At 54.1% G+C, this 26,307-nt stretch overlaps 3 protein-coding genes and 5 non-coding genes across 9 annotated transcripts; all 8 read left to right on the plus strand.

Annotated features, from left to right (window-relative positions):
- The first annotated feature begins 1,181 nt into the window (after positions 1–1,181).
- FLT3LG (fms related receptor tyrosine kinase 3 ligand) lies at positions 1,182–8,631 on the plus strand. Of its 2 annotated transcripts, none has more exons than XM_026481829.3 (8): positions 1,182–1,262; positions 1,576–1,642; positions 2,762–2,872; positions 3,320–3,373; positions 3,566–3,709; positions 4,110–4,248; positions 5,316–5,506; positions 8,405–8,631. In XM_026481829.3, the coding sequence occupies exons 2-8, from the start codon at positions 1,610–1,612 to the stop codon at positions 8,612–8,614; spliced, it is 882 nt and encodes a 293-aa protein (XP_026337614.1). In that variant the 5' UTR covers positions 1,182–1,262; positions 1,576–1,609; the 3' UTR covers positions 8,615–8,631. The 2 variants fall into 2 exon arrangements, with proteins under 2 accessions (XP_026337614.1, XP_026337615.1); XM_026481830.3 differs by having other exon boundaries at positions 4,164–4,248.
- Positions 8,632–9,618: 987 nt separating this feature from the next.
- Positions 9,619–13,854, plus strand: RPL13A (ribosomal protein L13a). The gene is made up of 8 exons (XM_026481832.4): positions 9,619–9,699; positions 11,281–11,353; positions 11,733–11,798; positions 11,998–12,099; positions 12,303–12,388; positions 12,566–12,625; positions 12,904–13,026; positions 13,225–13,854. The coding sequence occupies exons 1-8, from the start codon at positions 9,685–9,687 to the stop codon at positions 13,309–13,311; spliced, it is 612 nt and encodes a 203-aa protein (XP_026337617.1). The 5' UTR covers positions 9,619–9,684; the 3' UTR covers positions 13,312–13,854.
- LOC113243648 (small nucleolar RNA Z195/SNORD33/SNORD32 family) lies at positions 11,400–11,483 on the plus strand. Its single transcript, XR_003312185.1, has one exon. It is a non-coding gene; the product is annotated as a small nucleolar RNA Z195/SNORD33/SNORD32 family (small nucleolar RNA).
- LOC113243647 (small nucleolar RNA Z195/SNORD33/SNORD32 family) lies at positions 12,139–12,223 on the plus strand. The gene has a single exon (XR_003312184.1). It is a non-coding gene; the product is annotated as a small nucleolar RNA Z195/SNORD33/SNORD32 family (small nucleolar RNA).
- LOC113243649 (small nucleolar RNA SNORD34) lies at positions 12,426–12,496 on the plus strand. The gene has a single exon (XR_003312186.1). It is a non-coding gene; the product is annotated as a small nucleolar RNA SNORD34 (small nucleolar RNA).
- Positions 12,683–12,767, plus strand: LOC113243651 (small nucleolar RNA SNORD35). The gene has a single exon (XR_003312188.1). It is a non-coding gene; the product is annotated as a small nucleolar RNA SNORD35 (small nucleolar RNA).
- A 3,993-nt stretch (positions 13,855–17,847) lies between the features above and the next one.
- On the plus strand, positions 17,848–20,106 carry RPS11 (ribosomal protein S11). The gene is made up of 5 exons (XM_026481828.3): positions 17,848–17,963; positions 18,667–18,798; positions 18,997–19,072; positions 19,385–19,514; positions 19,931–20,106. The coding sequence occupies exons 1-5, from the start codon at positions 17,949–17,951 to the stop codon at positions 20,052–20,054; spliced, it is 477 nt and encodes a 158-aa protein (XP_026337613.1). The 5' UTR covers positions 17,848–17,948; the 3' UTR covers positions 20,055–20,106.
- LOC113243650 (small nucleolar RNA SNORD35) lies at positions 19,192–19,277 on the plus strand. The gene has a single exon (XR_003312187.1). It is a non-coding gene; the product is annotated as a small nucleolar RNA SNORD35 (small nucleolar RNA).
- Positions 20,107–26,307: the final 6,201 nt, after the last annotated feature.

The following is a 26,307-nucleotide window of genomic DNA, read 5'->3' on the forward strand; positions in this document are numbered from 1 at the left end:
AGAGCTTTCTCTTTGAGAGACTGATGTCATTTCCTCAGGACAAATATCCAGAAGTGGGATTGCTGCATCCTATGGTAGTTCTATTATGTTTATATTATTTTTTTGAGGAAACTTCATACCATTTTCCATAGTGGCTGCACCAATTTACATTCCCACCAGCAGATGCTTAACCAACTGAGCCACCCAGGTGCCCCAACACTTCTGTCTTTTTGGTGATGGCCATCCCAACTGGTGTGAGGCAATATCTCATTGTGGCTGTGGTTTGCATCTCCCTGATGATGAGTGAGTGCACTGAATCTTGAAGGAACATGAAGATCTGATGTGACTGGAGAGCAACCCAGGCCAAGGGGACAGCATGTGCAAAGGCCCAGAGGTAGGAAACAGCCTGGCGGGAACTTAATGGTTTGAATGGTCACACACACCCCCAAAAAAAAGATATGTCCACGTCCTCACCCCTGGAACCTATGCGTGTGACCTTATTTGGAAAAACAGTCCTTGCAGATATAATAAAGTTAAGGATCTCCAGCTAAGATCATCCTGTGTTACCCGAGTGGGCCCTACATCTAATGGCAAGTATCCTTGTAAGAGACACCCAGGGGAGAGATGCTTCTAGAGAAGAAGGCCAGGTGAAGACACAGGGATGGAGTTATGCAGATACAAGCCAAGGATCCCTGCAGCCCCCCAGAAGCTACACTTAGCCCACACATCCAAGGTGGAGGTGAGCTGTGTCCCAAGGAGCCAGAGGTCAGGGCAGAGCAGCAGCAGGGAAGTCTGTGGGTGCGGCTCCAGGTGGGGGCGCCCTCTGTTGGCTCCACATGCACCCCTCACCTGCCCCCCCACCCACCTCGCCCCGGGGCCCCTTCTGTCTCTTCTTTTCCAGGTCCCATTCCACTCCATCCAGGGCTTGGCCCTCCTCCTTCTGGCTCCTCTGTCCATCTCGGACCGGCTTTCCCTATTCGAAGGAAGGATGAAGGCCCCAGGCTGGCCCCCTCCTTGCCCTGTGGGTATTGCTCCTGGCTGGAGGCAGCTCCCCCTTTGTCCTGTGTCCCAGCTGGGGCTTCGACCCAACTCAGGGCTCTGGGGCGCGAGTCCCGCGGAGGCGCCCTCAGCGGCATGAGGCGCCACCTGTCACCACCAGGTGGCGCCCCTTGCCTCAGCCAGATCCACCCCGGCTCACTGTCGCCCCCCAAAATTTCCTTTCGCTTTCGATCTCTGGCTGTCACCCGGCCTGGCCCCTTCCACGCCCTGCCGGGGCAAGCCTGGTGCGTGAGGAGAAATGGACTCCGGGTCCCCGAGGGGCGGGGCTGGGGTCCCCCTCCTGGCTGAGGGAGGAGGGATGGGGGTCAGGTCGCTGGGTCCCTGGCCTGAGGAGAGTTCCGAGGACCGGACGTCGGGGTTCTTAGAAGGGGAGATGAGTTTTCACCGTAACTGGGGCTCACGCAGGAAGCCCGAGGGAGTAGGAGGCGGAAACTTAGCCACATCAAGGAGCCAAGGGAGGGGTGGGGAGGTGAAGGGGCGGGTGAGGAAGGGACTGGGGTGTGGGGGTCTGAGACTCCCTCTTCTGTCCCTTCTAAGATCCGGCCATAGGCATGAGGGGCCTCCGGCCGAGATGATAGTGCTGGCGCCAGCCTGGAGCCCAACTGTGCGTATACTGGGGGACAAGGCGGGGGAAAGGCAGAGCGGTACCAAGATGGGCAGAGCTGAGAGAGCAGATGGACAGAGGTGGGGGACATGGACAGGAGTAAGGGAGAGATGGACGGGGTGGGGGATGTGCACAGGGGCGGGGAACATGCACAGAGAACATGCAGAGGGGTGAGGACATGGACAGGGGTGGGGACATGGGCAGGGGTGGGGGATGTGCACAGAGGTGGGGGACGTGGAGGGGTGGGGGACATGGACAGAGGAGGGGGACATGGACAGAGGAGGGGGACATGGACAGGGGTGGGGGATATGGGCAGGGGTTGGGGATGTGCACAGAGGTGGGTGACATGGACAGAGGAGGTGGGCATGGACGGGGTGGGGACATGGGCGGAGGAGGGGGACATGGACAGGGGTGGGGGACATGGGCAGGGGTGGGGACATGGACAGAGGAGGGGGACATGGACGGGTGGGGAGGACATGGACAGAAGAGGGGGACATGGACAGGGGTGGGGGACATGGACAGGTGTGGGGGAACATGGGCAGGGGTGGGGACATGGACAGGGGAGGGGGACATGGACAGGGGTGGGGGACATGGACAGGGGTGGGGGGCATGGACAGAGGAGGGGGACATGGACAGGGGTGGGGGACATGGGCAGGGGTGGGGACATGGACAGAGGAGGGGGACATGGACAGGGGTTGGGGATGTGCACAGAGGTGGGTGACATGCGCAGGGGTGGGGGAAAGACACGGAGGGAGGAGGGTACAAATGGGGAAGGCAGGACCCAGGTGGAGGGAGAAACAGGAGAGAGGAACAGAGAGGGGCAAGTGGGTGGGCAGAGAGGGAATGTCTGGGGCTGAGGTGAGCAGAAACGGGGAGCCTTGGGTGCAGCCGGGAAGTGGGGAGAGGAGCCAGAAAGGCCAGCATAGAGGCAGAGAGGACTAGGGAAGGCTGGTCCCAGATGGACACAGGAGCCAGAAGCAGGAGGGCCAAGCCCTGGACGGAAGGGAATGAGACCTGGAAAGGGAGAAAGAGGGGAGACAGATCCGGGCCAGGGGGGCCCAGATGAGGGGTGCATGTGGAGCCAACAGAGGGCGCCCCCTCCCCGTGTCGCGCCCACAGACCTCCCTGCTGCTGCTGCTGCTGCTCAGCCCCGGCCTCCGCGGGACCCCCGACTGCTCCTTCAGCCACAGCCCCATCTCCTCCACCTTCTCGGTCACCATCCGCAAGCTGGTGAGAGCCTTGTCCCATCCTCCCTGGGCGCCTTTCTGAGGCCCAGGTTCTGTCATTGGCGCTGAGCTCCCCCACCTAGGTGTCCTTCTTTGGGGCTCCCTGTCCCCTTTCCCTGGCTCGCTGTCCCCTCTCTGGATCGCTGTCTCCCCCCTCTCTCTGTGGGTCCCTGTCCCCCACTCTCTCTGTGTCCCTGTCCTCCCCCTCTGGCTCGCTGTCCCCCTTTCTCTGGGCCCCTGTCCTCCGCTCTCTTCATTGGTCCCCTCTCTCTGGGTCTCTGGGTCTCTGTCCCCCCCCAGGCTCACTGTCCCCCCCTTTCTCTGGGTCCCTGTCCCCTGCTCTCTGGCCCACTGTCCCCCTCTCTCGGGGTCCCTGTCCCCTAACCTCTGGGTCTCCATAGTTCTGTTTTCTCCTGTCTTCGGCCAGGCCTGACCCTGTTTTCTCCCGCAGTCTGATTACCTGCTTCAGGACTACCCAGTCACTGTCGCCTCCAACCTCCAGGACGTGAGTCACAGACGGGAAGGGCTGGGGCAGTGGGGGAAGGAGAGACTCGAGAAGCACCACCCCTCAGGGGACCAGTTGGCTGACCTGCCCCCTCCTCCCCTGGGACGCAGGACTCCCGGCCCCAGCCCCTCACCCTTCCAGCCCCCAGCCCCCTCTGCTGACTGGCCCCTGAGCTTGGGTTGTCTCTCCCAGGACGAGCTCTGCGGGCCGTTCTGGCGGCTGGTCCTGGCCCAGCGCTGGATGGAACAGCTCAAGGCTGTGGCCGGGTCCCAGATGCAAATCCTGCTGGAGGCTGTCAACACAGAGATACACTTTGTCACCTTATGTGCCTTGCAGGTCAGCCCTGAACTTGGGGGACAAGCTAGGGGAGCGAGTTGCCTTCCTAGGGACTGGAGGCCAAGCTCTGCTAGGCCTTGCTGGAGATTTCTTTTGATTAGCAACCCACGGGAGCTGCAGCTGGAACCCCAGTCCCACTGGGGGCCCCTTGCTGAGAAAGCTCTTCTGTAGGCACTGACAGAGGGCGGGGGTCCTGAGCCCGGTGCGCCGATTCTGAGTTTCTTTCTCAGGCCCCATTGCTGGGCACCCTCCCCGAGCAGTCCGGGGGGCAGGGGTCCAATGTCTCTCTGTGACCCAGGCCTCACGGGGCCCCGGTAGGCATTGCCAGGCAGGGAAGGCCCTTGGCCTGAGCAGACTGCGGGGGTGATGCCCTGGTAACATCTCCCTCCCCTGCTCCCAGCCCTTCCCCAGCTGTCTTCGCTTCGTCCAGACCAACATCTCCCACCTCCTGCAGGACACCTCCAAGCACCTGGCCGCCTTGAAGCCCCGGATCACCCGCAGGAATTTCTCTGGGTGCCTGGAGCTGCGGTGTCAGCCGGGTAAAGGCCCCCAGCGCCCCTCCAGCTCCTCCCCCGCCTCTCCCATCCCGCAGCCCCTCACCCCCTCCGCCCGCCTGGGCCAGCCCAGACCCCACCCTGCTCCCATTGGCTGTGTTCTCACTTTGTCCCCACACTTCCGATCATTTCACCCTCTATGTTAAGCTCCATGGGTCACCCATACTTACATTTATGACTATTCGTTCATTTGACTGCATTTTGGTAGCCACAGCTCTGGGGTGCCTGGCATTGGCAACACAGCTCAGGACAAGACCCAAGTGTTGCACATGTGGGTCTGACATGCTAATTGAGGCAACAGACAATAAACATGTGAGCAAAGAATTAACAGTAAATTCTCTGAGCGTAATGAGCCCTACGCAGGCAAATTACAACAGGGTGATGGAATCATGGCGTGAGGTGGTTGGATGGAGAGTCACTGAAAGTTGGGAACAAGACAGCAGCCAGTGCAAAGGCCCTGAGGCAGAAACCTGCCTACGTGTTTCAGGAACAGTGAAGAGGCACAGGTGGCTAGAGTCTAGCAAGTGAGGGGAAGAGAGAGCAGCTGGGTGAGTGTATAGAGGGAACAAAGATTGGGGCGATCTTTGTTTCATTACTTGTCAATTTGTCATTTGGTCCAATATTTAATGTATGAAATTAAGCTATTATAATATTATTTAACGAGCACTAAGTAGTACGTTCTGGCAATAAATAAGACAGAGAAGGTCCCCGGCGCCCACAGGGAGCTCACAGCCCACTGGAGGAAAAAGAGGAATAAACAAATCGATGCATAAGCACTAGAAGTATATTTGTCCAATTGTAAAAGAAAATGCAAGCTGACCAGGTGCCACACTGTTCTGAGAACTTCCTGTGTGGCCACTCATTTAATGTTTGTGACCACCTTACGCAGTAGGTATAATGAATATCCCCATTTTACAGATGAGGAGACTGAGGCACAGAGAGGCGAGCGGCCCACCTGAGGTCACACAGCCAGCACCAGGGCTGCTTTTATTTCCTTCCCTTCTCTGGCCCGGCCTTTCTCCTTGGTCACCCGGCCTCCTCTCTCCCCTCAGACTCTTCCACGCTGCTGCCCCCAAGGAGCCCCGGGGCCTTGGAGGCCACAGCCCTGCCGGCCCCCCAGGCCCCTCTGCTCCTCCTCTTGCTGCTGCTGCTGCCCGCGGCTCTCCTGCTGATGTCCGCGGCCTGGTGCCTGCGCTGGCGGAGGCGGAGGCGGAGGCGGAGGACGCCCTACCCTGGGGAGCAGGTGAGTCTGCAGGTGGACAGAGGGCATGGGGAGGTCTGAGGGGGTGGCGCTGACCCTGTGTGGCCACAGCTGACCTGCGCCTCCAGTCTCCACGACGTGCTGCGCCTGTGGCTCGTGGCATATGGACTCATCTTGGTAAATCCTTCACCAAGCTGAGAACCGTGGACTTGGGGGGTGGGGGTGGAAGGGACGTGAGTCTTCTCTGGATGAGGAAGACCACTCTGGGGCCATGAGGGGGGACAGACTGGAGGCCGGGTGAGGGTCCAGGGAGAGAGGACAAGGCTTAGGCAGGGCCAGGACCAGCAGCATGGGGACAGAGAGGAGGGGACAGGCAGAGTCAGGGCTCAGGCATCAAGAAGGACAGGGCGGGAGGGGTCGTTGGCTGGCTCAGTCAGTGGAGATATGACTCTTGATCTCTGGGTTGTGAGTTTGATCCTCACGTTGGGTGTGGAGATTACTTAAAAATAAAATCTTAAAAAAAAAGAAGGGGGGGGGAGGACAGCACTGGAGATTGACAGACTTGGGCAGGTGACGCAGACGACCCTGGGTCTGGCCCAGTGGGAAATCTGGGGGAACAGGGAGATTAGGGAAAGAGGGTGAGCTCAGTGGGGACCTGGGGGGGCGGTGAGGGGCCCCAGGGGAGATATTTGGCTGCAGGGGTCTGCAAGCAAGGAGAGAGTGGCCTCCTGAAGGAAGCGGGCAGAGAGGACCACCTCTGCAAAGCCCTCCAGGTGTGAAAAAGCTCTGAGTGTTCCAGTAACTTCAGCGAGCCTGGGGTGGGTGTGAGTGAGAGTGTGAAAAATCTAGGCCTCAAACACCAAGCGAGGGAGCTGGGACTTCCTGCCCAGGGCAGCAGGGAGCCAGGGGAGGTGAGTGATGGAGGAAAGGACGTGGGAACAGGTGTGGAGGCAGGAGGCAGCTGGGCCAGGAGGGAGGAAGCGGGGGAGGCCCTAGTGGGTTCTTGATGGACCCAGAGGGTTCTAACAAGAAACATTTTGCCATAATTGCTCACACATACAATGCCTCAGCGATACAGCCCTTATGCTGGGGCTTTCCACGAACTAACTTCATTGAGAAGCTGGTGCCATTATTATCCTGTTTCATAGAGGCTGAAACCAAGGCACAGAGAGGTAAATGATTTGCCAAAAGTTTCCCAGCACGTGAGTGACAGAGTCAGGATTGACTCTGGGCCTTCTGGACATCGAAGCTTCTCATTCTTCTGCCTCAGTTTCTTTATCTGTACAAAAGATTCTAATAATAGTCTTTCTACCATAGAGTTGTCTGGAGGTTTAAGTAATGCATGCAAAGCCCTTAAAAGAGAACACAACAGAAAAAGAACACAAGCCACACACGTCATTTCAAACTTTCTAATAGGGAGGCTCAGTCGGTTAAGCGTCTACCTACAGGTCAGGTCATGATCCCAGAGTCCTGTCATCGAGTCCTGCATCGGGCTCCTTGCTCAGCGGGGAGCCTGCTTCTCCCTCTGGCTGCCTCTCCCCCTGCTTGTGTGCTTGCGCGGGCACGCGCTCTCTCTCTCTCTCTCTCTCTGGCATATAAATAAATAATCTTTCAAAATTTTTTTAAAAATAAAACTTTCTAATAATTGGGGTGCCTGGCTCTCTCAGTCAGTAAAGCATGTGACTTTTGATCTCAAGGTTGTGAGTTCAAGCCCCACATTGGGCATAGAGATCACTTAAAAAAAAAAAACTTTCTAGGGGTACCTGGGTGGCTCAGTCAGTTGAGTGTCGGACTCTTGGTCTCAGCTCAGGTCTTGATCTCAGGATCATGGGTTCGGCCTGCGCTGGGCTCTACTATGGATGTCGAGCCTACTTAAACAAACAAACAAACAAACAAACGAAAACTTATGTATTTAAAGTTCTTGAAATTTACATTTACAAAAGTAGATTCACCTGCTTAAGTTGTTCAAAACAGAAGTTTTCAAAAAAAAAAGGAAGGAAGGAAGGAAGGAAGGAAGGAAGAAAGGAAAGAAAGAAACAAGTTTTCCAATAACTGAATCCAAGATTGGTTTCTTTTTTTCTTTTTTTAGAGACAGAGAGCACGTGGGTGCATGGTGGTAGGTGGAGGGGCGGAGGGAGAGGGAGAGAGAGAATCTTAAGCAGGCTCCACGCCCAGTGGGACTCATTCCCCAACCCTGAGATCTTGACCCAAGTCAAAAATCAAGGGTTGGACGCTTGGGGCGCCTGGGTGGCACAGTCGTTAAGCGTCTGCCTTCGGCTCAGGGCGTGATCCCAGGGTTCTGGCATCAGGCTCCCTGCTCTGCTAGGAAGCCTGCTTCTTCCTCTCCCACTCCCCCTGCTGGTGTTCCCTCTCTTGCTGGCTGTCTCTCTCTCTCTCTGTCAAATAAATAAATAAAATCTTAAAAAAAAAAAAAAGAAAAGAGTCGGACGCTTAACCATTGAGCCATGCAGTCGCGCCCAGGATCAGTTTCTTTGTTTAAATGATTTTTCATTTCAGCACTTGTTTCTGTACAATAATCTTTATTACAACTTTTTTGGAAAAGGTAATCTGTTGAGAAGTTTTCCTCGCATCCTTGCTCCTGTCCCCTCTGCTTTCCTGCTCTCCTAATAAGCACATTACCAGTTTAAGTTTAAATTAGGTAAAATGTAAACCTCAGCTCCTCAGTTGCCCTGGGGGCATTTGGAGTGCCCAGTGTTCCCACGTGGCTGCTCTGTAACTGTGTGGGAGAGCCCATATTGCTCGGTTTCCATCTTTGCGAAGAGTTCTCTTGGAACTAAAACACAGTGGGCACTCGCTGGAAATGGAATTGTTTTCAGTACTCAGTCTGTGCAGAGCGCTGAGCTTGGTGCTCTCCTCTCCTCTGTCCACGATCCCCAGACGGCCCAGTGAGACAGACATGTCTATCATCCCATTTTACAGAGGTCACTGAGGCCCAGCGAGATGAGTCACCTGCCAGAGGACACAGAGCTGGGACTTGGAGGAAGTCAGCTAGAGACTGGTCCCTTCTTCGACGGTGGTGCCCCGCTCACTCTCTCCCCAGGACGGAGGCAACGCCAGCCCCCAACGCCAGCCCCAGCCCCACCTATCCCCCTCTGTACAAAGTCCTTGTCCCCAGGAAATTGTATATAAACCATTTTTTTCTACCAGCTGTGGCTAGGCCTGTCTGTAGATGGGACAGGGTGCACACGGGGCAGTTGGGGTGTGAGTCCTGGTTTTTCAGTTAATGTAATGATTCATCTGGTACCGGTTTTCTGAGACCTCTCGGGGCCCAGAGCCGGTGCGCAGCAGTGCTGGGACCCAGACCGAGCCAGAACCCGCCCTCTCGGAGCTCCTGATCTATGGGGAAGAAGACAAGGGACCAGGGTGCTTCAGTACAGCGGGCCACCCGCTCTAACGGCAGCAGTACAGGCACTCCGGGAGCCCAGGGAGGGGTACCTGACCCAGCCTGACATCCCGAGACTCGCTCTGGAGGAAACAGCTCTTGAGCCAAAAAGCCCTGGGACTGTGACAGGCCAGATTTTAGAAGGTGGGGCTGGAGGGGAGGACATCCGAGGCAAGGGACACAGCCAAAGAGAAGGTCTAGAAGCCATCTGGAACTCATTCCCTTATGCACGCTTGGATCTCACAGGGAAAACTACTTCCACCTGTTTTACAGATGGGGATACTGAGGCCCAGACAGGGCGGGGGATTCGGCCAGGTCACAAGGAAGCAGAAGAGGTACCGGAATCGACCTTTAAGCCTAGAATGAGCGCTGAAGAGAGAGCCCACTTGCCCCCTGCGGGCTACCACGTGCCCTGCAGCCTGCTGTCGCCTGAGCGAGTGACGGCGCTCTCCCCGCCCCCCCGCCCCCGCACACACCCGGGCAACCCCGAAGAGGGAGATTAACGGCCCCTCAAAAATATGGCGGCCGAGGCTGGCCAGCCCCGCCCCAGCAGAGCCGTTTCCTACCCCACGTGATCTCTCGCCCCGCACAGCAATGGCTGCCTAACAGCTGACGGGAAGGATTGGAACCAGATTGGACAGTCAGAAGATGACCCGCCTTCTAGAGGGGCCCCTCTGCGCACGCGCAAGACACTTGGTCCAATGAAAAGACGGAAGGCTGCCCGCACAGCCCATGCGGCGTCACTTCCTCCGCCCCTGTTTCAAGGGATAAGAAACCCTGCGCCGAACCTTCCTTCTTTCCCAGGCGGCTGCCGAAGATGGCGGAGGGGCAGGTGCGGGCTCCGCGCGGGCCGGGGAGGCGTGGGGCTGGGTGGGATCCAGGCCAGAGCGAGGTTGAGCCCTCTTTCTCCTCGTAGGTGTGTTGTGAAAGCTAAACTCGATAATTGATCGAAATGAGAGGCTTTGGGCCTAAAAAAGTTTGCAACGGGGGAATAATACGAAATACTGGGACGGTTTTTTTGACCCGGGGCTAAAATGCGGCATCATCCGTTCGTTAGGGGCGACTGTGGGGGCTCCCAGCACGGGGAGAGTTACTTTAAAATTAACTCTGATTTTGCCATTCGAGTCGGCCAGATTTTGGCCGAGTCGGGGTCATGTGTCCCTAGCTACGGGGAAGCGCGCGGAAAGCGCATGGGCAGCTGCGGGGCGATGGGGAACCGAGGATTGGCCAAAATGGAGGGCGCTCCCGCACTGCCCCAGGCGCGCGGCGCTTCACCCTCGTGGGAGTGCTCATCCGTGTCCTGCAGCCCTGGACGCTTTGCTGGGAGATTTTACGCAGTGGGTCCAGAGCGTTCGTTCGTGCCTACAAGACGTCTAGGAACGAATGGCTCTCTCTTGTTCGTTGGGGCTGACGGATGGTTTAAAATGCCAGAGAGCTGCTAAAAGGCTCCACTGCCCTTAACCACCTGGGGGCCCTCGAGGGGCACAGCAGAAGCTTAGCTCCGAGTCCCTGGATTCCTCGTCTCCTTTGTTCTATGTAAAGGAGGGGATGGCTCGGGAAAGGGTATCCATGTGAATTTCCTGTAAGGAGTCTGAGCGGTGGGGGAAGGAAGGAGCACGTTTGTGGGGTCAGGAAGGTGGCAGAGTTCCCGAAACACGTGTTTTCTGCATTTATTGGGTGCCTGGCACAGTTTGCTTTATATTTGGTGTCATTCGGTTAACTTACAATAATGTTCCTGAGGCAGATCCTGTTATCCTCATCTTCTAGGTGAGGAAGCTGGAGATTTTTAGCCAAAGTCACATTGTCAGGAAGCCTGGCTTTAGATTCTGTACCCTTCTGCCTTCCAACAATCACAAGTATATAACAAGTACTCGGTAAGAGTGGGCACTTGACTCGTGGTGAAGCTGAGGATTTGGTTTTGAGCAGTTCAGCCAGGGACACAGAGTTCAATTCAGCATAAGATACAGCCCAGGCTCCTGACTACTCGCAGAGCCTCACCACTCTGAGCCTGTTTCCTTTAGGATTCAGTTTGCACTGGAAACTTTCACCTTGAGAGAAGTGGTCTGTTGGAATTCCACAACTTGTGTCAGGGATTATACATTCTGACTGGATCAATGGACAGTGTTGCCAGCCTTTGTTCAAATCCCAGCTCATCCTCACCCTTCAATGTAATCGGGGCTTAAGAATTTCGGCCCTTCAGGCAGCTGAGATGTGAGGAAAGGGCTTTGTTCTATGCCATTAACTGAAATCGTGAGTCAGCCATTTGTTTTCTTGGCCACATCTGTAGTGGGGCTTGGATTCTAGTTTCCAGGCCTGTTCATGGATAGGAGGCACTCTAGGGATGCAGTGTTGCTTTGGGGGGGGGTCAAGCTGAGGGTCCATCTAAGCCTTTTCACCCTATTATCTCCACCAGGTCCTGGTGCTCGATGGCCGAGGCCATCTCCTGGGCCGCCTGGCGGCCATCGTGGCCAAACAGGTGCTTCTGGGTAAGTCTTCTCTGCCCACAGCTCCCCTGGGCATGAGTCCCAGCCAGTGGTCAGTGATGAGCAACAATCACCATCTTTCGTTTGAGTCTCACGACCATGAGATCAACCCCATGCACCGCTCTGAGACCTGCTGCCTACTTCCTTTCTTGGGGTCTGGGGCTCTGAGGTGGAAAATTCTTTTCTGTCGGCTGTTACTTGAAGCACAAATCCAGCTCTGCTGGGGTCTTGGCTTTCTTGTGCATTGTGGTCAGCTCCACGGATGAACCCTGTTTCCGGTCCTCAGCAATAACTGGGCAAGTGGGTGGCGGCCAGTTTGTAGGTAGACTCCTTGGGTGGCTTCATCGCCTTTGTCCTTATTTGCCTTACTTTCCTTCTTTAGGTCGGAAGGTTGTAGTCGTGCGCTGTGAGGGCATTAACATTTCTGGCAACTTCTACAGAAACAAGTGTAAGTTAGCACCTGGGAGAAGGGCTGGAGAGGGTGGACCTGGGAGATTCGCGGCCGCCTTCGGCTCCAGAAGTGAGCCTGCTAGTGGTGGGAGGTGCTCATTTGCGTTCCCTAACAGGCCCTTGGGAGTATGGATGTGTGTGTTGAAGAAGGTAGCATGTGGCTGGGGGCTGAGGCCTGGCACCCTCTCTCTCCCCAGTGAAGTACCTGGCCTTCCTCCGCAAGCGCATGAACACCAACCCATCCCGTGGCCCCTACCACTTCCGAGCACCCAGCCGCATCTTTTGGCGGACAGTGCGAGGTGAGCTGGGCCTGAGGACTGCAGGTGGCGGTGGGATGGGTGGCCAGTGATGAGGACTTCTCCCACTCGTGTTCGAGTCCCCCGACCATGAGATGACTCCACATGCACTACCATCTGAGGCCACCAGTGTGCCTGCTTGGGGGGGTGGGGGGTGGGGTCCTCGTGAGCCCCGCGGAGCGAGCCTGCTGTCCCTCCACCCACAGGCATGCTGCCCCACAAGACCAAGCGAGGCCAGGCTGCCCTGGACCGCCTGAAGGTATTCGATGGGATCCCACCACCCTACGACAAGGTGAGCTCGACGGCCGTCTGCGCAGCAGCCGTGTGTCTGGCGTCTGTGATGTTGCAGTTGTACCTACATTGTTTGACCCTCATGAGAACAGCACTGGCTGAGACGCTGCTCCAGCCAGCCTTCTTCCCTGCCTGCCCCTTACTCCAGGGCTCTTAAGCCCCTCTCCTTCTCTAACAGAAAAAGCGGATGGTGGTTCCTGCTGCCCTCAAGGTGGTACGCCTGAAGCCCACGCGGAAGGTGAGTTCAGGTTTCCCTAAATCATCTCGCTAGGGGGCGAACTTGAGGCCCGAGACTGGCAGATGATGGCTCTTTCTCACGATGGTCTGCGGATGCCACTGGGCGGTGCCGATAATGCCAATGGCTCAGCTGATGCCAGCAGGAGCCCCCAGGGGGTGGGTGTGCCTTGAACTTAGGCGTGGTGGGGAAAGTGGAGTCCTCTAGGACAGCTTGTCAACTCCCTGTCCCATAGACCCCCTGGTTCCACTTGCTTAGAACTTCGTTCCCCTCCCCCACAGTTTGCTTACCTGGGGCGCCTGGCTCATGAGGTTGGCTGGAAGTACCAGGCAGTAACAGCCACCCTGGAGGAGAAGAGAAAGGAGAAGGCCAAGATCCATTACCGGAAGAAGAAGCAGCTCATGGTGAGGATGGGCTGGAGACCAAGGGCACCACACTCCTGGGCAGGGCCTTGTGGGTGAACTCTCTGGATACAGTGGGCTTTGGTCCCAGAAGCCTCTACTTGAGGCCCAACTTGGGGCGGGGAGTAGGATTGGGTTCCTGGGATGGCAAAGGTCCTGGGCAGCAGCCATTGACCACCATCTGTTCTTTAAACCCCACAGAGGCTACGGAAACAGGCCGAAAAGAACGTGGAGAAGAAAATTGACAAATACACAGAGGTCCTCAAGACCCATGGACTCCTGGTCTGAGCCCAATAAAATTGACTGTTTATTCCTCATGCTTGGCCTGGCCTGCCCTTCCTCCACCGCCGCCCTAGGATATGGGGGACTCCCCGGGGCTGCTGTCCTCGAGCTACAGGCAGCCTGGGGCTTAGAATGCTGGGGACACAGAAAGGGCTTTAGTCACTGCTGTTATGAAACGCTTTCTTAAAAGGTTAAAAAGAAAAACACACAACTCTAAGAGCTTGGAGGCATAATTGCCTGTGACCTACTCATTCCCGAGAGTTCTCAGAAATTTGATAGTTGGAACAACTACTTCACCGTTTGCAAGAGCGATTTGGAAATGATTGGAGGGGAGCCCTGTGTTGTGAATGGGGTGTTTAAACTTGTCCCGGGCTCGGGTGCTATGCTCTGCAGCAGTTAGGGTGCGAACATGGTGGGGGCCAAGCCTGGTGGTGTTCGCAGGTAGTCCAGATGCGCAGCCTGGGAAGTACAGCCAGAGGGTCACAGGCACTGCCCTGGTGCTTTCCCTGTATTTTGTGATCCCAAACTAATAAATTATTTTTAAAGAAACGTGGCGTCTTTGCAGTGTGTGTCTGCTGTGGAGGCAGGCCCTTGGCAAGCAAAGGGGGCTTGACAGATAACGACTGGCCATGCTCAAGTCACTTTGCACAGTGGTTGGATTATAACCTGTCCGTTGGAGTTTTTATCTACTTACCAAGAGTTTTTACCTGCCATTCAAGGAAATCCTTTGAGAGTCTGTATAGGTGTATTTCTCAAAAGCATCATGCCCTAACGTTGCCCAGTGGACCTAAACTGTCTCACTAATTCAGCTGCAAAGGATGGAATTGTCACCATCTTAAGACCAGTCCCATCGTTGTGGGGGCTGGTGGGCTATTTTTTTGTGCCACACCAGGAGGTCTGTGCTTTGTGTAAAGAAACTGGGACAGGAAACTTAGCAAGTAGCAGTAGGCACTGGAGGTGGGAATATGAAATCTAATGCTTTATAAGAATATAAGACTGAAGGGAGACAGTCTTAAGCAGGCTCCACGCCCAGCGTGGAGCTCGAGGCAGGGCTCCAGCTCACAACCCTGAGATGACCTGAGTCGGAAGCTTACCTGACTGAGCCACCCAGGCGCTCGTAAAACAACTTCTTAAATCTGGAAGGGTAAATGGAGCATTGCTCAGGTACCAGGATCTTCACAATCACTTGTTAACATGCTGCCCTTAAGGATTAGTGGTCAATAACACTTGGAAATTTAAGAAGTTTCAATATTCAAATGCCTAACAGCGCAGAGAAAACTGGTTGAATGTGATAAGACATTTTATTGTAATTCACAGGGCATTTTACTTTAATTCAGGGGGCAGATTACAACTCACATGTCCTGTCTTGGTAATCTTTCCAAAATGTCCAAGATACCGCAGTGACTTAGTTTTCTTTAGAATCTACAAACGGGTAGTATCTCTGCCCCTCCTGGGGCTCCCCCTCACCACGGGAGCTGCCTCCAGCAGTGGCCAAAATTAAATACTAAGTTTAACAAAACTGCCTGTTAAAGCAGCACAATATAGTCCTACCAAAAGCATGATCCCTTAAAAAGATAAATTTGGCTGTACAAACATGTAAAAACTTCCCACTTCAAACACAAGCCACGAAAAAAACAAGCCACGGACTGGGAGGAAATACTTGCAAATCCCACCTCTTTTGAAGAACTTGTTTCCTGGGTATATTTAAGAAAAACAAAAAACAAACCAGGGGCACCTGGGTGGCTCAGTTGTTAAGCGTCTGCCTTTGGCTCAGGTCATGATCCTGGAATCCCAGAATCACGCCCGTCATCGGGTTCTGTGCTCAGTGGGGAGTCTACTTCCTCTGCTCCCCTGCCTCCACTTGTGTTCTCTCTCTCTGTCTTTCAAATTTAAATAAATAAATAAAAGAAAAAGAAAAATTCTCCAAACTCCATAAGAAGGAAAACCAACTAAAGATCGGGCAAGAATTTGAAGAAATATTTCACCAAAGAAGATAGACAAATGGCCAATAAGCACGTGAGAAGGTGCACAACATCCTTCACCATTAGACGATGAAAATGGAATCTCTGGGCATCCCCTTAATCCTTTCTAGAGGGCAAACTTGGAGACTCAGAACCTCCGGGTGGTTTTCAAAGCTCCTTCTTGCACCTTGCCCACAAAGCCCCCTCCCACAGTGTGCGGGCATGCCTGGCCCATCTCTGCCTCGTCCCCTAGGAGTTCTAGCACCCTTTCCCATCCTGGTCCATTTCCCATCCCTGGCAGGGCCCAAGGGAGGGTCTTACTTTGCTAGGCTTTGGGGTGCACATGGGAACATGAGCTTCTCCAGGTCATTTGCATTTCTATTGTGAAACCCTGGTAAATATGTCTGAAATCCGGCAGAGGCCAGAAATACTCCCTCAAGTGATCAGCACTAGAGTTGGCTGGAGTTCATCATTGTGCGTCAAGGCTGTCTGGCACTGCAGGGCCAAAATCAATGTGGTGGGTTGTAACCAGCCTTGAAATGACAACGAAATTGAATAGAAACGAAAAGAAAAAAAATCAGTGTATTGCAGGAAGGAAAGGAGAAAGTTGAATTAGAAAGCAAGAGGAAGGGGGCACCTGGCTGGCTCAGTTGGAAGAGCATACGGCTCTTGATCTCAGGGTCATGAGTTCAAGCCCCACGTTGGGTGTAGAGATTACTTAAACAAATAAGTAAACTTAAAAAAAATAATAAAGCACGAGGAAGGGAGGGAAGGGGAGGAGAGAGAAACAGGTGTTTGGTCAGGATGCGACTGTATTTCCTACTGTGGGTTGTGGTCATTAGAAGCTGTGAACCTAAATATCTCCAAACTGCCCCACCCCTTCATGGTGAAGCAATATATATATTTTTGCTTTTCCCTTATCATCAAAATCTCATCAGCTATTCTGAGCCATTTGCAAAATACTGAGCATTTTAAAAACCAGAGAGGAAATCACACCTAATCTCACCACCTGGAGATGCAAACCACCAGCGGCGATGTCATGCATTTCCTTCCAGGCTTTTTTCTAAGTCGTTTTTATGCATAGCTTAGCACACCTTGCAAATAACAACTTTTTTTAAAAAACTAAACATCATAGATCCTTATCAACTCAATCAAAAACTCCAGAAATTACTTATTTCTTCAAAAAAGAAAGCTACGACAAGGTCGGTGGGGGAAGGGAAGACATAGGTTTTATTTATTTTTTAATTCTTTCCCTAAAGATTGTATTTATTTATTTGAGAAAGAGAGAGAGAGCATGAGCAGCGTGAAGAGCAGAGGTAGAAGCAGACTCCCTGCTGAGCAGGGAGCCCGATGTGGGACTCAATTCCAGAACTCCGGAATCATGACCTGAGTCGAAGGCACTTAACCGACTGAGCCACCCAGGCGCTCTGGAAACCTCACCCTCTTCATAGTGGGTCACCAGTGTGGAGGCTGGGGGTGGGGAGGGGTAGTTTCCGCCAGAGCCTGAGAGGTGAGGCGCTAAATAATTCAACTGAAGGAACAGCAAGTTGAAAAGTCCCAAGGCCCAGAGGAATCCACATGTTTTAGAAGCAGCAAGGAAGGAGGAGGGAGGGGCAGTCAGCTCTAAGAATGTAAAACTGAAGAGCCGCATCACGAGAGAGTTAGGCCTTTTAAATGTGGTCTGCGCACCAGAGCCTCATGCTACAGGTTAAGTACGCAAATGGAGAGGGAGCGTTTGGACACTTGGAGACCAATTCTTTATCAGTTGCATCTATCTATATCTATATATCTATATCTATATAGATAGATATATATAGATATTTAATCTGTTTCGTAAGACTTTGCTTTCTAAGAATTTATAAAATGAGTATCCAATTATAGACCTGCCCGCTCAATGCCGTAGACGTTAGCTCCATGTAGCTGTGTAAATTTAAATCTAATAACATGAAACAAAGTTAAAAGTTGAAGTCCTCAGTCACATACGCACTTGAAGTGCTAGCGGCTGCCGTGTTGGACGGCGGAGATATAGAACATTTCCATCATTGCGGAAAGTTCTACCGGACAGTGCTCAGGCAGAAAATCAGCAGAAGGGTTTTTGTTTTGTTTTTCACTAAACCGTTGTCTGGGGTTGAAACAGGACATCAAGGACAACAAACTTCATTAAACTTGAAAAAAAACTCATGGTCTACGCCCGCCCCTCACAAAGATGGCGACGCCGTTGGCTCATGCTCCTGAGACCGTGCGGGCCGCCCCGCAAAAAGATGGCCGCCACCGCATCCCGTTTGAATTCTGCAGGAGCACAGCCACGCGGTCTCCATACCCCACGTGATCTTAGCCCTGCCGAAACATGCCCGCCTCCCTATAACTCTCGCGATAACGTAGGCGGCTCAAGGCTGGCCTCGCCTTCCCAATGTGAACTAGCGCGCCCAGCACATTCACTGCGTGACTTTAGCGAGACGCCGACTGCCGCTGCCCGACCCCCTGCCCTTCTTCCTGTGGAGCGTCCGCGCAGTCTCCGAATCGCGTGCTAGGTTTGGGCCGCCCGTCAATCGCAGTCGCGCCTGAGGCACCGCCCCAAACCGTGCTCCCGCCCCCTTTCGTCACTTCCTCCCTAGCCCCCTTGCTGTCGATAAGGAAACCCGGACACCCTTCCGGCTTTCCTTTTTTGAGGCGGCCGGGAAGATGGCGGACATTCAGGTGCGGGCTCGGGGCTGGCGCGGATGCTGCGGGGCGCACCCCCGGCCTCGGGCGCGTCCCGGAGAGAAGGACCCCGCGCACCAGTTCGGGGGTTAATGCGAGGCAGCCTCGATTTCCCAGACTTAATTCGGGGGCGCGTGTCTTTGAATTAATCTAGATTAGCGTCTCCTAAGTCCCAGGGCCTGCCCGCGTGGGGTTTAGTGGAGGCTCAAGCCTTTTAGGTGTTATCTTCTTAAAACTCAAGGTTTACGGGGTGGTTTTCCGGAGGCCTTGGGCCATCAGGTTAATCCTGTGAGAACTGAACTAAGGGTTAATCCAGGAGGCCCGTGGTTTCGGTATTTATTTCTGAAGTCGCATATATTTTATAAGGAGAGAATCCTAGATGGGTGTTCCCGTGGCTTGGAGAATAATCGTTGCTGAAAGGTGTCCACGTTGTTAGAGAAATGATTGTGCCTGGGTTTTAAGGAATGAATTCTGCGGGTTATGGGAGGTGTTTTAGAACATTAATGCTGTAGTAACTCTGGTTCAGAGTTGAGTTTGAACATAGAGACTCGGGGTTAGTGTTTTTGACGGTAATTATCGAGGCTTGGGAGGCTGCCGTTTGGGGAGTAAATGCTGGAGAGGATGGGATCTGGGGGTCTCTGGGAAGGTTTCCAGGCCAGGTTGCCGGCTTCAGGCTCACCAGCTTCCTCCTCCCACCTAGACTGAGCGCGCCTACCAAAAGCAGCCAACCATCTTTCAAAATAAGAAGAGGGTCCTGCTTGGAGAAACTGGCAAGGAGAAGCTCCCGCGATACTACAAAAATATCGGTCTGGGCTTCAAGACACCCAAGGAGGTATGGAGGCTACTCTCAGAAGGAAGGAGACCCCCGTGTCCCTACACGTGTGCACAAACCCGGTTACCTTGCCCACATTGGAGTGTCTGGTCCAGGGGCTGGTGGGAAATGTAGTTCATGTTCCTGAGGGCGCCTCCCCCCCACCGTTATTTCAGGAACTGCTTGTTCAAGGCTCACTCCTTTCTCTCCCTTATTCAGGCCATTGAGGGCACCTACATTGACAAGAAATGCCCCTTTACTGGTAATGTCTCCATCCGAGGGCGGATTCTGTCTGGTGAGTGAGGGCCTCTGGGGCTTGGGTTCAGATTTCTGGGTCTGAGGGATGATGGGCTGGGGATGCTCAGATTCCTGGGTGAGGAAGGAGTTGGCAGACTCCTGGTTTCAGGGGGCACTGGCAGATGATGTCCTTTCACGATGGTCTTCAGATGCCCGCCACAGGCACTGCTGAGAAAGCCACTTGGCACAGCTGATGTCAGCAGCGGGACCTGGGATCTGTCCTTGGCTGCTCCCAACTCCCAGCGTGCTCTGGGCTGCTCAAAGCCCCCCTTGCTGGGGGGCTGACCTATGATCCGTCCCCTCCCCCCAGGTGTGGTGACTAAGATGAAGATGCAGAGGACCATTGTCATCCGCCGAGACTACCTCCACTACATCCGAAAATACAACCGCTTTGAGAAGCGCCACAAAAACATGTCCGTGCACCTGTCCCCCTGCTTCAGGTGAACATGAAGGGCCCTCGGGTTCCCAGGCAGAGAGGAGGGGGTGGTCTGCCTCCAACTCTGAGTGACATGGGACCTGGCCGAGGTTAATGGGGCACTCTGGCCGCTGTGTGGGTAGTAAACTGTTGAGGAGAATGGTATAACCAAGCAGATGTCCTCAGGAACCTCCAGTCTGGGTAAACTGGAGAGGATCAATGGAGGTCGTCTGCCCTGAGCAGTCCCTGAAAGGGGTGGAGTGTTCTCTGTAGTTTTGAGTTTGGTATGTTGGACACAGTTTGTGTTCCATAAATAATGACCAGGGGCAGGTGAAACTGGAGCTTGGGTAGGGTTTGGTGGGGCCAAAGCAGAGAGGCCTCAGCCTCTAGTGGCCTGCATGGGACAATCCAGCCCGTGACAGCCCCTGCCCACCTCCACAGGGATGTCCAGATCGGCGACATCGTCACAGTGGGCGAGTGCCGGCCCTTGAGCAAGACCGTGCGTTTCAACGTGCTCAAAGTCACAAAGGCTGCTGGCACCAAGAAGCAATTCCAGAAGTTCTGAGACTAGACATCTGTCCACACCCCTGAAGAAAATAAAGTTATTTTCCCAGTCAGGGGCTTGGCCCAGGGTATCTGCTCCTTTACCAGTGGGATTGTTTCTGGAAATTGAATGGGGTTGATGCAAAAGATGGGGTTCTGTTTCATCCTCTGGACCCCCCATGTAAGGGGTGGGACTGGGAGCCACATCCTTCCTGTCCTCTCATCTGTAAATGAATATATGAACCTGTATTAAGACACTGCTCCCCTCTTTGGGTCTCCTTTTGGTCCATGTCACTTCTTGGTGTCGGAATAAGTAAGCCCTTCTACCTGGCATTGGGGCGTGCCCCCCACCCCCAGTCTCTGGGGAGGAAGTGAGTGAGGGCGTAGGCTCCTGCGTTCTCAACTCTGGTCTAGGCCCTCTGGCCTTGGAGGGGGGGAGAAGTAGCCACTCTGGGCCTGCTTGGGGCGGTGAGGCGGGGTGGGGGGTAGCGCATGGGCTCGTGGAGTCCTGTGCTGCCCGGTTCTGAACCACAGAGGTCTTGGCTTCAACCTGGGCTTTCCTGTCTCCTTGACAGTGGAGGAGTGGGGCAGGGAAGCCAGGCAGCTCCCCCTTCCAGCCCCAGGCCCCACTGCCCCTTCCTGAGTGAGCGCATGCCCCTTTGCAGACAGCAAACTCCTCAGGGGGCAGGCTCTCCCTTCGGTGAGTAGCTGAGCGCCAGGTCTCAGGCTCTAGATACTTCCTTTGCCTGAAAATTAAGGAAATTGGCTTTGAGAGCATCACTCATAGCCTGAGCTGAAGCCAGCCTGGTACCCACCTCTGCAGGACCCGGTTGCAGGCTGCTCAGATACGGGTTAGGAAGCCCCTGGAAGGAAGACTGACCTGGTCGGGGTGGCCTTAGGGGAGGAGAGAAATGGGGACAGGGTCAGGCAAAGAAATTCAGGCAAAGAGCTTTTTATTTTATTTTTTTTAAGATTTTATTTATTTATTCGAGATAGAGACAGCCAGCGAGAGAGGGAACACAAGCAGGGGGAGTGGGAGAGGGAGAAGCAGGCTTTCCGCTGAGCACGGATCCTGATGCGGGGCTTTATCCCAGAACACTGGGATCATGACCTGAGCCGAAGGCAGATGCTTAACGACTGAGCCACCCAGGCGCCCCAGGGAAAGAGCTGTTTGACATGGCCAGACAGTGTCGGGGAAACGTGGGGAAAGGGGAGAGGTTGACCCTAACAGTGGAAGGCATTCTATTAGAGAAGAACTGGGAACAGGGAGCAGGACCTTGAGGGTCAGTTACAGAGATAAGGACAGAGGGCTCCCTGGGCTCTGAACAAGGTCGGAGGCCACGGTAGTGACAGACTCAGATTTCAGAACAAGACCCGACAGACCTTGAACAGGAAATCAAGTTTGAGATGATAGACCTGGGGGTCAGCAAGGGCGGGGGGGGGGTGCTGACTTCTAGAATCTGGAGAGAGACCCTCACCCGAGTCGCAGCAGGCAGAGATGGAGGCACAGAGGACGGGGGGCTGGAGTCACCTGACTTCATCCCTCGGGGCCCGGTGCTGTGGGGTCCCCAGGTCCCTGCCCCCCATGCCTGTACCAGGGACTGAGGCACAGCACTGGTACAAGGGTTGGGAGACAGGGCCAAGAGGAGAGAGGAGCTGCTGCCTCTGGACCGGCTCCGCGGCTCCTTTTTACCAGGACCCAATGAGGGCGGGGGTTCCTGCCAGAGGAAGTGGGGCCACATCAAAGAGGGCAGGAAGGGGCAGGGACAGGTCAGAAGGGGGCACCGCCCCGGACTTGCAGCCTGCAAGCCCGCCCCACCCCGTGCTGGAGGGCAGAGACCCCGCGGGAGGGGACCGGGACCCAGAAAAGGTTCTGAGGCTCTGAGGCTTCTCCGGAGCCCCCCCATTGCCACAGGTGTTTCCGTTTGGGGTGGGGCTGCCCTGTTGACAACAGCAGCCCTGCTCCCCTGTTCCCTCCCAGCGGTCGTTGGGGTGTCTCCTTGGCACCCCACCATGTCAGGTTACCTAGTCACGGGTGGGGCACCTGCCTGGTGTGTGTTGGGGGATACCTCTGGTGGGTCAGGTGGCAAAGACCAAGGAGAGATGCCCTGGGGCCATGCCACTTGTGCTTGGAGGGAGGTGACCACGGTGACTACCCTTTCGAGAGTCAGGTGACGGCCAGAGACCATTCCACCGTCCAGTCACAGCCTTAGCGCTTGCTCTCTGCTCTCCGCACTGCTCTTCCCTCCTTGCTCGGCCAGCCAGCGCCCACCAGACCTGCTCCCTCCTCTGAGCCTTCGCACTGGCTGTGCCCACTGCCTGGAAACTCTCAGCTCAGGCGTCCACCTGGCTCCCTCCTTCATTGCCTTCGCCTGTAATGCTCACCAGCCTCTTTCCATCTGGCAAAATCTCCAATCCGCCCTCCCAACCACCCTTCCTGGCTTTATTGCCCTGTAGAGATGGATGAAGCCCATTTCTTGTATATTTGTATGTTTATTGTACAAATCCTATGCGATACTGCATGTTTGTTTACGTATTAACCACTGGAACGTGAGCTCTGCGTTCTCAGCACATGGACAAGTTGTAAGCCTTCCATACGTGTTTAGAGGAGTAAACAAATGAAAGTTGAATCCCTGCATTCTCACAGGGCAGGCCTGACCCCTGGGTCTCAAGGCCCGGAATGGCCAGAAGCAGGGACCATGAGCAGATACCTCCAAGTGAAAGCAAGATGACCACAGGCTCCGTTCTGGTTTCTACCTCTGCTGCTCACTAGCAGGGGACGCCCCCCCTCCCGCCCGCCGCCGCCTGCAACCACAGAGCCTCAGGTTCCTAATCTGTAAAATGGGTTCTGGCCTCTCTCCCCCATTGGAGGATGAACTATGGTTATGTGCGTTAATGGAGTAGAACTAATTCTAGTAAATGATACTTCTGATGGAAGTAATTTTTCCTGAGCCCATTAGAGAAAGGCCCCAAGGTAGCTTAGTGTGGCAGGCCCTGGGTCCCTTCAGGGGGCCCCAGAATTACTCATATGGTTGTGGAAACTGCGTCTATTATAGCAAGCCCTGGTGGGGCTGGCATGGGACCTTGAGTCTATTTTAGCATGCTTCTAGAATATTCTGTTGCATGCCTCTACAGGAGATGCCGGTGGCATTGCATTTTTCTCAGGGAAATAGCTGCAGGCACGGTTTCATAGCAGGGTCCTAGATGTATGATGTCAGCAAGGGTCAGGCCTATTACATGAAAACAGGGCGGCTCTTGCTGGTATCACAATGTGTCATGGCCCTGCACCTATCACGGCAGGCTTCTGGAATATTCTAAGATAGCTACACTGGCAATCATTGTTGCAGCCCCATGGTATTCTATTCTAGCAGGACTTCCGGAAGCAGGCACCTGAAATCATTTGACTGGTCCTGTCCGGAGGTCTGTGCGTGGAGTCTAGGGAATGTGAATTGTAGTAGCTTCCCTGTGTGTTTGAGCCACCCTGCTGCCACCTTTTGGCACTGCCCTGAGCCCATCATGGGAAATCCCTGGGAATCTAACATTCTGGTAGGACCCAGCTCTATTACATATTCTCACAGAGGGCTACAATATAATTTCTGCTAGAACTTTCTAACAACATCGAAAACCGGGGATGTACTGTATGGTGACTAACATAATATAAAAACAAAACAAAACAAAAAAAACAAACAACAACAACAAAAAAAAACGAACTTTCTAACAAGGACACCAAAGCCATTCTAGAAGAGGTTTAGGGGCATATCAAACCAGCCCAGGGTCATTCGTGGTTGCCATCATTCATTCTACCAATATGTACCATGCTGGCCCCTGGGGATGCAAAGAGGGAGCAAGACATACCTTGGGCCGGGTGTCTGAGGTCCCTGGGACCCTAACAGCAGCTAGGAGATTAAAGGAAACAAATGCTACTACAATGCCCTACCATGTGCCCCATGCCCAACACTTAACTCGACGAAGCCTCTCCCCTGAGATCCACAGGAACATTATTCCCATTTTATAGGTAAGGAACCCGGGGCTCAGAGAAGCCAATGAGGAAGAGGCAGGATTTGGTTTTGAACTCCGGTGTGATTGCCTTCCGGGGTCAGTAGGGGGCACTACGGTGCGGGTGCAGAGGGGAGCGGCGGATGTTAAGGCGTGGGGCCGATCACAGTACACAGTCCCCAGGGCCAACGCGGCTTCATGGACGCGGTTCAGAGGGGACTCACTATGGGTTCAATGCTCTGCTCGAACTGTCTTGAAGTTGGAACAAGGGGCTCCACATTTTCATTTGTCCCAAGCCCCGCAAATTATGCAACGGGTTCCGCCACGGGCTTTCTCTTCTTTATAGTTGGCCCCTGGGGAAATGATAGCAGGAGCCCCCGGGGCTCTGGAGGGCACAGGCAGAACCAGAGCCTGACCCTGGGAATATGAGAAGGGACAGCCAGCAGATGCTGTAAATGGCCCCTGAAGACATAACAGGACCCCAGACACCTAGAAGGGACTCCCAGTGGGTACTAAGCGACCCTGAGGGCTTTCTCTGTTGTAGCAGGAAGGAGGGATGTTATGGGGAATGTTCTGGCAGCCTGAGAGCCCTCACTGTCAAGCCCCAGGAGAGGAGGTCAGACGGGGATATTCTACCAAGGGCAAGAAAGGGCATCCGTCCTGACTGTGGTAGACTGGATAGTGGTCCCCCAAATGTGAATGCCCTAATCCCCTGGAACCCGTGACTATGTAACTACATATGATAAAAGGGACTTTGCAGATGGGATTAAATTCAGGATTTTGAGATGGGGAGATGATCTGGGATTATCCAGGGGACCAGTGTAATCCTGAGAGTAAAGAGGGAGGTGGGGGGCTGAGCGGCTGGTTAGTTCAGTTGGGTAGATTACGACACTAACACCACCACCGTTGTGGGTTTGCTCCCCAAACAGGCTGAGAAAAGCATTCGTTCTCATGTTTAATAAAAATTAATTTTAAAAAAAGAAGAGGAAGGTGGGGAAGATCAGAGCCGGAGAGAGATGTGAGGACAGACGGCCACACACACACAAAGGTCAGAAAGGAGAGAAGATGCTAAGCTGCTGGCTTTGAAGCTGGAGGATGGGGCCATGAGCCGGAGAACGCAGGCAGCTTCTAGAAGCTGGAAAAGGCACAGAAAGGGATTCTCCCCTCGAGCCTCAAGAAAGAACCAGCACCGTGGACCATTTTACACGTCTGACTTCCAGAACTGTAAGATCAAAAATTTGTGTTGTTTTAAGCCGCCGAGTTTGTGGTGACATTACAGCAGCCGTAGGAAATGAATGCACTGATCCGGGGCCATGGTCGATGGCCACTGAAGCAGCATCCTGGGACACATGGGGAAAAGCCTGCGGGGAATTCTCCCAGAGCCCAGAGGATACTCTGACGGTTCTGGAGGGCACAGACTAGCAGGCCCTTGGAGCGTTTTAACAGGAACCTAAAGACTTCATGGTAGAGCTAGGAGGCATTCTTTTTTTTTTCTTTTTTCTGTTTTAAGATTTTATATATTCATTTGAGATAGAGAGACAGAGAGCACAAGCAGGGGGAGAGGCCGAGGGAAAGGGAGAAGCAGACTCCCCGCTGAGCTGGGAGCCTGACGTGGGGCTCGATCCCAGGACCCTGGAGATCATGACCTGAGCTGAAGGCAGGTGCTTCACCAACTCAGCCACCCAGGCGCCCTGCTAGGAGACATTCTAATCAGACCCTGGCAGGACCCTGAGGGCTTAGAGGGGACACCCTGTGGTCATTTTGGTGACTCTCAAGGCCACATGAGGGAAGACTGCACTCATTGTAGCAGGATCCAGGGGACCTTCTGAGTGCTCAGGGGCAGAGTATACAGGTCCTGGGGACACTTTATCAGGAACCAAAGGACTTTTTCTTTTTAAGATTTTATTTATTTGCTTGAGAGAGAGCATAAGCCAGGGGGAGAAGGAGAAGCAGACTCCCCGGTGAGCAGGGAGCCCAACGCGGGGCTCGATCCCAGGGCCCTGAGATCATGACCTGAGCCGAAGGCAGATGCCCAAACGACTGAGCCCCCCAGGCACAGCCCCAAAGGACTTTTTGATAGGACCCAGTGAATATTAGAGTAGGTCCTGAGAGGTGTTGCAGTGACAGTTGGTAGGACAGTGTAGCAGGACCAAGGACACCCAGAGGAGACTGATACCCAGAGAGGGGTAAAGCAGGAGCTGAAGGACAGCTGGGCAAAATGTGAGCATTAATGGAAGGCCCCAGGGACAATGGACTAGAGTCCCAGGAGCACGGTGGCA

The sequence above is a fragment of the Ursus arctos genome, unplaced genomic scaffold (assembly GCF_023065955.2).
Source record: "Ursus arctos isolate Adak ecotype North America unplaced genomic scaffold, UrsArc2.0 scaffold_19, whole genome shotgun sequence".
Lineage (NCBI taxonomy): Eukaryota > Metazoa > Chordata > Mammalia > Carnivora > Ursidae > Ursus > Ursus arctos.

What these genes read in the sequence shown, in the direction of transcription:
- FLT3LG (XM_026481829.3), top strand. Translation starts at nt 1,610, where the DNA reads ATGATAGTGCTGGCGCCAGCCTGGAGCCCAACT. An exon ending in CGCCAGCCTGGAGCCCAACT is followed by an intron (nt 1,643 to 2,761) that starts GTGCGTATACTG and finishes TCGCGCCCACAG; the next exon opens with ACCTCCCTGCTGCTGCTGCT. An exon ending in TCGCCTCCAACCTCCAGGAC is followed by an intron (nt 3,374 to 3,565) that starts GTGAGTCACAGA and finishes TGTCTCTCCCAG; the next exon opens with GACGAGCTCTGCGGGCCGTT.
- RPL13A (XM_026481832.4), top strand. An exon ending in CAACTTCTACAGAAACAAGT is followed by an intron (nt 11,799 to 11,997) that starts GTAAGTTAGCAC and finishes CTCTCTCCCCAG; the next exon opens with TGAAGTACCTGGCCTTCCTC. An exon ending in TCCCACCACCCTACGACAAG is followed by an intron (nt 12,389 to 12,565) that starts GTGAGCTCGACG and finishes CTTCTCTAACAG; the next exon opens with AAAAAGCGGATGGTGGTTCC.
- RPS11 (XM_026481828.3), top strand. An exon ending in CCGAGGGCGGATTCTGTCTG is followed by an intron (nt 19,073 to 19,384) that starts GTGAGTGAGGGC and finishes CCCTCCCCCCAG; the next exon opens with GTGTGGTGACTAAGATGAAG. An exon ending in CACCTGTCCCCCTGCTTCAG is followed by an intron (nt 19,515 to 19,930) that starts GTGAACATGAAG and finishes CCACCTCCACAG; the next exon opens with GGATGTCCAGATCGGCGACA.